Source organism: Quercus suber, unplaced genomic scaffold (assembly GCF_002906115.3).
Source record: "Quercus suber isolate HL8 unplaced genomic scaffold, Cork oak 2.0 scaffold_117, whole genome shotgun sequence".
Taxonomy (NCBI): Eukaryota; Viridiplantae; Streptophyta; class Magnoliopsida; order Fagales; family Fagaceae; genus Quercus; species Quercus suber.
The window spans coordinates 604054-616774 of record NW_027069582.1 but is presented as its reverse complement, the minus strand read 5'-3'; the positions used below and the strand labels follow the sequence as shown (position 1 = coordinate 616774).

Here is a 12721-nt window from a genome sequence, read left to right as displayed (position 1 = left end):
TGAGACATCAACCCCTGCTTGGTTGAGGGCTTCATGCCAGGTTTGAGAACAGTAATGCCTGCACACTGCAGGAACTTGAGCCCGAAGGGTGGCTTCAGTCTTAGCCACCCCATCTGCGAAAGGATTCTCCTCTGCCTGTTCTACAGAGCGCTCAGCGTCTATTTTTGCAAATACCGCCTCGTCTTTGGCTCTCACAGCCTCGTCCCTGGCATACTCGGCAACACCTTTCTCATGGATTGCCGCGGTCAACTTTCCCTTCATATAGGTAATGTTCTCTTTGGCAGTCTGTAATTGACCCTCAACGTCTTGCAAGCGATTAGTTTGATCCTTAGCTTGCTTCCTGGCCACGGCTAGGTCGGAGACAGCAGTATCCCTGGCCTTCGTCATCTCTTCCAGATCCTCGATCGCCTTTTTTAGGTCGGCCTTAGATCTCTTGAGAGTATTGGCAGCCTCCAAGAACTTGTCACGCTCTTGCGCTAAGGCATTGCTATGATCATCGACCTCCTCGCCTAACCTGAAAAGGGCCTGGATAGACTGCCAATAAAAACAAGTAACTCCGTAAAGAGAAAGGAAGGTATTAAGTGACAAACTTTGAATAAAGTGAATAGGTGCCAAAGGACCCACCATTCCTAGATACTTCTTAAGGTCGAGGACAACCTCTACCCCACTCATATTTCTTAGCTCGGCCATGTCAGTGGGAAGAAGAAGAGATTTCTCCAGGGCCTCGGCTACAAGAGCCCTCTCGGCTCCTTGAGATTCCCGCATCGACGCGTTATCCATCAGGGGCTGATCATGGAGCATGGCAGCGGGCAGCCAGGCTTGAGCCTCGGACTGCTGGATGGCCTTCTTACTCTTCCGTTGATCACCGAGCTTCAATTGCTTCGGAGGCCTGCGAAACCTACCCTCCTCGGGCGGGGAATGGGATTTGCTCCCATCCATTGGCTCCTTACTCTTGGAAAGTCTCTTCCTTTCGGGTCATGAGACTTAGTTTTTTCTTAGGGCGGCTCCACCTGGGCCTCTGATTGTAGAAATAGCTGGTAGGATTAGCTTGTAAATTTGTTTGTAAAACATGCCTGCCTGAGCCTCTGATTGTAATTTGTACTCTTTCTATTTATGAAATAACAATATCAAGATTTCTCTTTTCGCTGTCAAATCTTCTATTTTTTTTTTCAACCTACTGTAAAACGAATACTTAGAACACTCGCCTGGTGCGCCGGCCAGCACCCTAATCCTTCCCACAGACAGCGCCAATTGTAGGGACTCAATTTGGATTGACCTTGAGTACGACCCAACAAGCCCAAACAATAAATTTATAGAGAGTGGGTTAAAGGTTTAGGCGCTGGCCGTCGTTCATCAAGCATCAACTCTCATTTATAAAAAGATACTTAGAGTTTCTTTACAACTGGGAGGATGCTCCTCGGCCATGGGCCGAGGAGGCCTTTTGCTTCTCTTTTTCCCCCCCTCTCTTTTTTACTTTACTTGATTTCCTTATATAGTCTTCATCTTCCTATCTCCTTATTTCATCTGTTGATCATTCATTTGCCTCTCTTCTGGCCGTCCGTCCCATCAGAAGCCTTATCAGTACTCGAGTGGTTCACTCTGATCAACGTTGCCCTGCTAAGGGGTTATATCCCCATTAATGCGGTCAGGGGGGTTAGGTGAATGCATTAAATGCGAGGGTGACAGCTTACTTTGGGCCTGGTCTTTCCCAAAAATCACCCTTGTCAGGCCGAGGATGAGGAGGTTCTCGGCGTGGATTGGGAAAAGAGGCTTTCCCCAATTTAGCATTGAATAGTCAGTGTTCCTCGGCATGGGCCTTGAGCCTGCTACCCGATGGGCCGAGGCTATCAGGCCCATGGGCCCCACATATATATTTGTCTCTCCTCATATAAAATATTTAGATATTGACCTACAAGAAAATAAATAAATAAATAAAATTCATGCCCCTTTAACTACAAAAAACAAAATAAAAAAAATAAATATAAACTAAACAAAAATCGCGGACAAAATAAGAAACACTTATTTTGTATGTTATACTTTATTGATGTGTTTTATAATATGAAATGTTTAAGAAATACTTATTTTGTATGTAGTATTTTGTTGAATATAAAATAGATATTAGTTTTTATTTTCATAAGTTTTTTTTTTGGTTTTAAGCTTTGCCCCCCTCAGGTATGAATCCTAGTTTCGTCCCTGTATATAATGTAGAGATCCAAGTCCCAACCTAACCTGTTAATCGGCTCACAATCACAATGTGGGCAACCTTGCCTGTTGTTAAAAGCAATCTTTAAGTTGGCGTTTCAAGTATATAGATTTGTTCACGCGTTTCAGCAGGTGTTTAATAAGTTGGTTTTGTGTTATACGTTACACTTTTGAACATCAAAACTTGCCTTTTGAAACTAACCATTTCCTTAAATGGTCTTTTTTAATGGTATTCATGACATGCATTTAGTTTGCTCCAAAAGTTAAAAACAATATTTTGATTTTAGTTAGTTCAACTACTAAAGTTTTATTATTATTATTATTATTTACAAGATAGAAAATCTACTCTAGCCTTTTTTTTTTTTGGTTATAAAAGGATTTCATTCCACAAACTAACCAGGGACAGCAGGAACAAAACAATCCCTGTTCACATACAAACCAATAGCATCCTCATCCAGGATACTTCTAATGTCCACAGGCGGACCATTAAAGGAAATGACAACAACATCTTGCTCAAAACTCTTCCTAGCTAACATATCCGCACAACGATTGGCTTGGCGAAAGCAATGCCTAAGCTGAACCTGATGAAACCGAAGCAATAATTCTCTGCAGTCATCCAAAATTGGCGAAACAGCTCTGTTTTGATAGTTTGGATTAAGAAAAATATCCACCACAGCTTTAGCATCAAGTTCAATGAGTAAAGAATGAATGTTTAGGTTGTTGCAAAGGATAAGACCCTCCCGAAGCCCCCAAAGCTCAGCCTCAAAGCTTGTAGTCACCCCTATACGCTTGGAAAACCCAGCAACCCAGCTACCATTCTCATCCCTAACCACTCCACCACAGCCCGCCAAACCCGGATTACCCTTAGAAGCTCCATCTGTATTTAACTTTTTCCAACCTACCTGCGGCTTCTCCCACCTAACTCTTTTAATGATTCTACAAGTCAGGTCCCTAGGCGAAGCTGCACAGTACAAAAACTCCAACCCTTGGTTTACAATCTCCTCGGCTAAATTTGGGTTCGGGTTTTCCCCTCTAAAAACACACCCATTTCTACTCTTCCATATACTCCATAATGCAAAAGGAAAGATCATCTTCCAAGGCAAAGTCCCAGCAGAACCAAAAGGCTCCCACTTCCCATTATAACCCAACCAATCCTGCAAATCTAGCCTCCAAAAATCATGGTTCAAAGGCAGCACACCCAGCTGCCTCCAAGTTGATCTGACCCAAGAACAGTCCCTAAGAGCATGCATCACTGTTTCTACTCCCTCTTGACAAATAGAGCATGTATCGTCAATTCCCAACCCTCTTCTAGTAAGACATCCTTTTACCCCTAAACTGTTGTGAGCACACTGCCACAAAAAAATTTTGACTCGGGGCAAAATATTTGCTTTCCAAATCCAACTCGCCGAAAACCCAAGGTCTTGAGTATAAACATTAGCAAGACTATAAGCACTTCTAAGATCAAAAACACCTTTAGGATTGTACCTCCAAGCTAAACTATCACTTCCTCTACCTGTTAACGGAATTGGAATTGCTTGGATCATTAGTTTCACCTCTAAAGGGAGCACAAAAGAAATCTGGTTTAAGTCCCACCCCATATCTGTCATAAGATCCTTCACTTCCCACATGGATTCCTCACGGTTTAAAGGGCCTTGGATAAGATGCCTAAGGGGCCCTTTCTTAGTCCAATTCCCATACCAAAAGCTCAACTTACTGTCCCTCCCAACTGTCCACATGCTACCTGCATTGAAAACTTCCCTCCCCTTCTTCATCGCTGCCCAAACACGGGAACAAGGCAGCCTATCAGCATTTGGTGATACTATTCTTCTGCTGTTACAGTATTTAGTTCTTAGGACCTTGGCCCAAGGAGCTTCTTTTTCATTGTTAAACCTCCAATTAAGCTTCCCAAGAAGGGCTACATTCCTTCCCCTAGCAGCTTGCAATCCGAGACCACCTTCATCTTTAGGTCTGGTCACCTTTTGCCAACCAACCCAATGAATCTTCCTAGAAGTCTCCGAAGAACCCCAAAGGAAATTGCGATTGACCCGATCTAATCCCTCAAGGATTTTAACCGGGAGATGAGTACATTGCATCACATACGAGGGGATAGCCGCGGTGGAAGCTTGAATAAGAACAGCTCGGCCGGCCTTTGAAAGCAAATTGGCCTTCCAACCGGCAAGTTTTTGCTTAACCCTATCCAAGATGAAATTGTAGTCTTGGGAAGTGGATCTCCCATGCTTAATGGGGATTCCTAAATACTTGCCAAGATTCGGGGTTGACGCAAACCCAAGGATATCACATAAAGACTCTCTAGTATCTCTATTCACATTAGGAGAAAAGAAGACTCTAGATTTTGCTTCACTAATAGTTTGACCAGATACACTGCAGAAATCATCAAGAACGTCCCTAATAGCTGAGCAATTAATGCCATCTGCTCTTGCAAAGAGCACAAGGTCATCCGCAAAGAAAAGATGGGAGAAGGCCGGTCCACTTTGAGAAGCTTTAACCGGTTGCCAAAGCTGCAAATGACACTTCTCTTCAATGAGCTGCCCAAGGTAGTCCATGCAAAGGATGAACAAGTAAGGGGATAAAGGATCTCCTTGCCTAATCCCTCTTGAAGGATAAATCGGCTCTAAGGCTTCCCCATTCACCAAAATGGACGTAGAGACCGACGAAACGCAGCTCATAATGATATCAATGAGGTCAGCCGGAATATTTGCTCTAACAAGCATGTCCTTGATGAAACTCCATTCAAGCTTGTCATAAGCTTTCTCCAAGTCAATCTTTAAGGCCATATACCCAACTTCCCCCCTCTTCATGGTGATGGAATGGATAACCTCTTGGACAATAATTGCATTATCTAACCCCTTCCTACCAGGAACAAAGGCTGCCTGAACCGGAGATACTAGCTTATCCAAATACGGTCTTAGTCTAGCAACTATAACCTTAGTGACAATCTTGTAGACGGTGTTGCATAAACTAATGGGTCTATAGTTGCCCAAAGTCTCCGGGCCTTGGATTTTAGGGATAAGCACAATGTGAGTTTTATTCAAATAACTAGGCACTTTCCTCTCCACAAAAACCTTTTGCACTTCATCAATGACCGATCTTCCCACCACCAACCAAAATCTTTGGAAGAAACCCGCATGCAACCCATCCGGCCCTGGAGCTTTGAAAGCTTTAAGAGACCACAGGGCTGCCTTAATCTCCTCCTCCGACACTTCCCCACTAATGCTTTCCTTCTCCTCTTCCGAAAGCATGGCTTGCCAAGGCAATATAGAGGGGTTTAACCGGGAAGCTCTCAACAAGGAAGTTGTATATATGATACTAAAACCCTCCCTAATAAACTCCTTGACCTCATTTTCTTCATGCAGCCATTCCCCCATATTATCTTTAATAGCTAATATTTTATTTCGCTTCCTTCTCACCAAGGTGGAGACATGATAAAAAGCAGTGTTACGGTCACCTTGTATCAGCCAATTAACTCGGGATTTTAACGCCCACAGCTCCTCTTCCTGCTTCAAAACAGTATCTAACTCTCCAAGGAGCTCCTTCTCAAGCTCAAGAAGAAAAGCAGATGGTCTAACTCCAACAACCTTTTGAATGCCGTTAAGTCTAGCCTTTATCTTCTTTTTCTTCGCAAAAATATTCCCAAACTGCACCTTATTCCAAATCAACGCTTCCTTTGAGAAACTTTCTATAGCCCCCTCAAGAATGTTATGTTGTCTCCACGCATGGGAGACAATCCTAGGAAAGGTGGGGTCCGTCAACCAACAGGTCTGAAACTTAAAAGGCCTCTTCCTACCCATATGGTTAGTAGGTAACATATCAAGCATAACAGGACAGTGGTCAGAGTGGCATCTTGTGAGGTGAACAACCCTAGCTTCCGGATACAACGTACACCAACTAGCATTCACAAAGAATCTATCAATTCTTTCTTGAATGAGGGCTTGAACTTCTCTTTTGTTAGTCCAAGTGAATCGAGGACCGGAAAACCCAATGTCAATCATCCCACAATTATCAAGACACTCCTTAAATAAAAGAGATCTATTCATACTCACCGCTCTCCCCCCAAATTTATCCTCATTAATAAGAGGTTCATTGAAGTCTCCCGCTAGAACCCAAGGCATATTATGCAACTCAGCTACTTTATTTAAATTTTCCCAAAGAATATGTCTCTCAGCAGTCCTAGGACTAGCATACACAGCAGTAAATAACCAGCTTAAGTCAGAATTTAATACCTTGACAACGGCATGAATTTCCTGCTCAGTGCTGGCTAAAATAGATACCTCCATCCTATCAGTATTCCAAAGCATCCAGAGCCCACCCGCATAACCGATAGTGTCAGTATGAAAGGCCTCGTCAAAAGGAAGACGGCTCGAAATCTCTTTAGCCCTATCTCCCCCAACTTTGGTTTCCATCAATACTAAAATCGTCGGATCATGATTCTGAACCAGCTCTCGGACATGACTTTGAAAGGAGGGCTTTAAGGCACCTCTGCAATTCCAAATAACACTATTCATTAGGAATCGGTGATTTAGAAAGGAAAGAAAAAACACATCAAAAGAGGGTAGGGGCTTCACCTCCTCCCTCCAATTCCATTCGATCCTCTTCATCATTTCCCACACCCCGCGACGCCCCTCCTCCGGTGAAGACATCGCGAGCCACCGCTGGATCATCACCTTCTTCCAACAGTGCTTGTTGGTCCAACCCCTCAGCCGAGCCGGTTTTACTCGGATTGCAACTATCTCTTCCACCGGCATCTCCACATCCATCACTTCCACGTTGACTTCCCACTGCTGATCCAGACCGACCAAAATTCTGGAGATCATAAGAACTTCTCGGCCCTGACAGCCCCTCCCATTCTTGCTTTGAACCTCCATCACAACTCGGTTTGGTAAGAGACTGCTTTGAAGTTCCCTCACAACTCGGATTGGGAAGTGTCTGCAACTTACTTGCTTCCTCAAACTTTTGAGGTGTGAACTGAACTAAATCCCCCCTTGCGGCAATTGATGGAGAACCTTGTGAAGCCCTTGTACGCGCAGTGGCCTTTTTACCCTTCACAGAGGCATTTTGTTTTAGCTTAGTGGGTCTAACCTCCAATTCAGCCCGTGATTGCTCATCAGGCCAATTGGACACTTCTGGGCTTTTAGTTGAAGATTTATGGGCCTGCTGGAGACTTGATTCTCACACATATACACTTAGATTCTCACACATATACACTTATAAGTGTTTGAAGATTCTAAGTGTATATGTGTGAGAATCTCATTCCTAGAGACTTGAACTCCGACCCTTGCCTCCCACATCCCACAAACACTTATACTTGTAAAGTTTTTTGTCACTGGAAAAAAATATTTGAAATTCAAGTCTTGCTTAATGCTTAAAATAAAAATTGATTAGTTTCTTAACTTGACAATAATAACAATTATTATGAAGTAGACGCTACAGGTTGAAATTATATTCTATCTATCAAAAGTTAAAAACAACACGTCAAAAGAAAAAAGAAAAAAGAAAAAAAAAGAGCAGAAACGACAATACTATTTATTTAGACAACAACAGCATAACGCTGCATAAAAAGGGAAATGGATGGTCAATAGAAATTAAAAGGACTTCTTACCCATTTAACTCAACAAATGATATTGTAACTAAAATAAGGGTGTTTATGACATAACCGCCAAGCGTTTTGTGTGATAACTAAAAAACTTAGTGAAAACAATCACCTCTTTTAAGTTAAGTGTGTAACAATAACATTATTTACTATTCCCATTTATCTTTGTTTTGACCGTGAGAGTTAAATCAAAAACAAACATTCAGCCATGTCTTAGAAATGGCTTGGATTTTGGTAGATATTAAGCTTATTTGTGAACAATTTGTTAGCATATCCTTGTTTATGTTCCTTTAAGATGTTTTTGCTAATGTTGTAAAAGAGAATAATAAGGAGATCATTATTTGGATAGAAGAATATCTCTCTTTTCTCTTTTCAATTGTACAACATGATATTGAATAAATAGAGTCTAATTATTGTTTCATTTCAAAAAAAAAAAAAGTTTAGCCAAGCAGCATTTTTCTCTCGATCTTGAAAAAAGAATTAAGTGAAGAGATGACAGCAAGAGCAGCGCTTATGTGCAAGTATTATTGCCTTAACAAAATAAATCGCCATATTTATTAATTTGCTTATTGCATTCATCATAAATAAGCCCTTCCATTATTCGATGAAGAATCAATATAAGCATGCATATCTCTCCAAAAAAAAAAAATGCATGAATGAAAAATCTCTAAGAGGAAACATAAGCAACAGCAGGACTTCTCTCTTGATGCACGCCATCATACCAAATGAAGGAGCCAGAGATTATATCACGATCCATCTTTGTTGTGACCACCCAAAAAACTTTCTTTTGCCCAAAAGACTCAAATGAAAGTACATTGGTATCACTTCAATTTTTAGTCTCGTTGGAGCATTCACAATGGCCTTGTATGTGGATACTGGCGACCCAACATTTGTCACCGTCCTAGTGAATAAGCGGGTGATCACAGATTTTGACCTTGAAGATAATGTAAAGGAAGGATAGTTTAGATTCCAAGCATCTTAGTGGCCTGAGAGCAGCTACTATTATCCCCTGTGACAAGTCTTAAAGACTTGTTGCTATAGCCTTGCCCACACAAGAAATTTACATAAACAACCTCTTCCGCATCATATACTAAACCGGGATTAACGGCCCTTAGAGGATTTATATGACCTGCCCTGTAAGCAAACTCTGCATCTGTGTTCGTGTCAACACTCATGGGATAAGTTGCAAACAGCATAAGAGGACCGTTATACATGAAACTAGGTTTTAATCACATTTAATACATGTTCCAAATGTCAACTTTGGTGGGTTTTAAGAGAAGTTAGTTTGTTTAATTTATTTCTTTAATCACAAAGTTTTGAATTGACTAAATATTAAAGTCTAACTTTACAAAGCCAATCTAGTTTCTTTCTTCTTTACTATAAAATGGCTTCTAGGACTAGACATGCTTGTGACTTTATATTACTAGAAGTAGAGAGGAGGGATTTGAACTCAGTTGTCCTCATAAGGGAGACCCAAACAACGTCATTGAGCTACAAAGCTATTGGTTCCAAATTTAATATTACCTGTTGTCATTAGAGCGAACTTAATTACAGTAGGGGACCATGTTGGATGAAACGATTTAACATAAACAGCTGTTGCAGTTGCATGTGGCAAGCCATGGACGTCCCAGAGATTATATTGTATGGAACTACTCTTTTATCTCCATCTATTGATGTCATAGTTGCAGCCTCTGACCATGCAGCTAAAATATTATCTGCTCCAGGGGCTGCTAAATCGGGCTGTAACAAATTATAAAAGTCAAAATTCAGAAAATAGGAGGTATATTATGTAGAAAATAGAGAATTACTTAAATTACGTTGAGAATGCCACTTGTGATTGGATTAGGCCCCCTTGACGAAAATGATACTACATATGGGGCCAACTCATCCCTTTCCTCAATACTCTTTTGTATGGTAGCCTTGGGTATTCTATTAGTAATTAACAAAACATCAAAAGGATGCAATCAATTTTACTACTAAGTGTCTTACTAGAACAGAGTAGTATGCAACAATATTTGATATATAGCATGTGAGGCAGTCTCATTAGTAACTCACAGTAGTGGTTTAATAAAATATCTAGATGAGTCATTGTAATTTTTTACTTTGCTTCCATCTTTTCAAGCTCAAGCAGGAAGTAGGTAAAGGGAAAGAGAAGGCAACATCTCCAAAATCTACACCTTGCATCATAGTATCAACTGCACCAACATCCAATGTCCCCTCTCCATTAGTAATCTCTTCACACAACAATTTTTCCTTTCACCAATTTCTTGTCCAAGGAGTCTATCTAGCATAATCTGCAATTAATAATCAATACATGTTTCACGTTACTGTATGGAATAGAGTTTTAACTAGTGCTTTAGTATTAGAGCTTTTGGAAAATAAATGCATAATATAGTTTTTCCCCCTTAAAAACTCCAAATTTCAACTTTAACTTGCTTAGAGCTATTTTTAGCTTTAAGAACACAACTAAAATAAACCTTTTTAGTGGCTTGCCAAAAACCCCAGTTTTCAACTTAAAATGTTTTTTAGCACAAAATGCTTTATGGTGCAGCTAAACATGAAGCCAAACAGATCCAAATTATCTTCAATAACATTTTTTATTTATTTATTATTATCAATGAGTCTCTTAAATAAAATGCATACATAAGTCTTAATATTATTTTGTCCTAAGACTTGATATGATTTTGACTTAAGCTAACGAGAAAACATTATATCACAGGAAGTACTAAGTTGACATAATTTTTTTTCGAATTAATTTGGAGGAAAGTTCCTTTAACCCACTACCATGTGATAACTCAAAAGATTATCAACGTATATTTTTAGTCATGGCCTACCTAATAGTAATGTGATCTGTTTAAAAAATTTAGTGAATCATTTGATTTTATACGCATTAATGGTCTCATAAATCACAAATTAATGAGTTAGAGGAGATTTCTCCAATACAGTTTGGAGGAAAACTTTGTCCATTCTATGTCCTATCATAAAGAGCACATAAGCAAATCTTAGATTCATTCAAATGAAGCATTCTATTTTTAATAACTTGGATTAGGACCAGTTGAAACCTTCTTTGGTGTTTGTAGCGTCTCCACCATAAACAACAGGGAATTTTTTTTTCTGTAGCTCAAACGTGTTTATAGAGAGCCCCTGCATACAAAAAAGGTTTATGATTAAATGTCAATGTTAGTATGGCGAACCGTTTAATTTTGAATAGAAAAGACATCTTTAAACATTATTCTACATAGTAACATAGAGAGAGGCAAACCAACTTACCTCATAAAGCTCACCGTCACCCAACTTCACCTTGGCCACAAACTTTCTATCTATGGTGCTAGCAGCCACTGACCGTGACCAAGGTGAAAAATTCGTGATTGTTGCAGGAGAAGGACCAGAATTGCCAGCAGAAGTAGATGTGAGTAGACCATTCCTCATTGCATGGAAGGCTCCTATAGCAATTGAGTCCTTAAAGTAATCTAGAGGACTAAACCCTCCAACTGAAAGAGAGATTATATCTACTCCATCATTAATTGCATCATCAAATGCTGCAAGAATGTCAGCAGCAAAACACCCATCAGACCAACATATCTTGTAAATAGCAATGCGAGCAGAGGGAACTCCTCCTCGGGCTGTCCCTGTCCCAAGGCCTAAAAGGCTTGCCCCACTAACTATGTTCCCCGCTGCTACTGATGCAGTATGTGAACCATGGCCTACAGAGTCTCTTGGTGAAGCAAACTCACTTGCACCTAATTTTCTTCCGCTATGATGGTATTGGGCTCCGATAATTTTACTGTCAGGTATTAAAGTTACATTTATTAAAATTATTTATAAGTGTTTTGGCATGTGTGCATGCATGCATGTTTATAGGTTAAATTGCATATCTCAACTTTTTTAATTGTAGATTTAAAATTGTTTACTTCAAGATGTCATACTTTAATTTCTGGACTTTCAAAATTGTTCCAAAAAGTCTTTGCCATCATTGGATATTATTGAAAATTCTAATGTAGCAAAGAATTCCCAGCAATGCCATAGGTTCTACATTATCAAAGTGACTTTAGTTTTATGATTTTTGTTTGATGCATTAGCATTTTTCATCTATTCTATGATGGTAAAGACCTTTTAAAAAAAATGTAAAAGAACTATTTTAAAATTTAAGCAGCAAATATGTAACTTATCCATGTTTATATACATGTCTTGATGATGTAGAGGTTTTACTTGTTGCAAGTGAAATGGGATGATTCTTGACAAATGCCCTTCCATCCTTTTGGAGGTGGACCAAATCCTTCATCATTGAAACTCTCGGACTCTGGCCAAATCCCTGTGTCAATCATTTTGATGATAACCTCGCTTTCAAAAGTTGTTCTTTTGACAGACTTGGGGAAGCCCATGAAGTCCCATGACCTTGTTTTGTGGAGTAGTTTCTTTTCATTAGGGAATACAGAGACTATTCCCTCCATGCCTAAAATCCAAAATTTCGTTCAAGTTCATTTATGACTTCATGATAAGTAAAACAAGGAATGGTTGATAACAATCTCTAGAAGACTATAGTTCCCAAACCTGCTAATTTTTGTGCCTCCTCCTTGGTTAGCTTCGCCACAAACCCATTGAAGCTCTTCGTGTAGCTATATAGCAAAGAATCCATATCGCTGTACAATGCATTCCATTACACAGCTGTACAATGCATTCCATCATCTAATTTAAAAAAAGAAAAAAACAAGCAAACAAACAAATTACTCACAAGTCTTATCTAAATTGTCATTCAAAATCAACCCCATTTTTATTAATAACCTGCCAGTAACTTCTTGGAGAATGTTGGTATGAATAGATGATGCAAAGATTTCCCCCTTTGGTAGGTCACCCATGTACACAATGTAAACCAGTATTCACAAAATTTTGCCAAAAAAATAAATTAATATA

At 39.8% G+C, this 12721-nt stretch overlaps 1 protein-coding gene across 1 annotated transcript in view; it reads right to left on the bottom strand.

The window, feature by feature from the left end:
- Nucleotides 1-12487, bottom strand: part of LOC112030981 (cucumisin) — a 42876-nt gene extending 30389 nt beyond the window's left edge. The window contains exons 1-3 of the mRNA XM_065775687.1: nt 12362-12487; nt 12020-12263; nt 11081-11594 (exon numbers count right to left, since the gene is read on the bottom strand). Coding sequence (XP_065631759.1) covers nt 11081-11594; nt 12020-12263; nt 12362-12446 — 843 coding nt within the window. The 5' untranslated portion in view covers nt 12447-12487. The remainder of the gene's footprint in view (nt 1-11080; nt 11595-12019; nt 12264-12361) is intronic.
- Between the last annotated feature and the right edge of the window lie 234 nt (nt 12488-12721).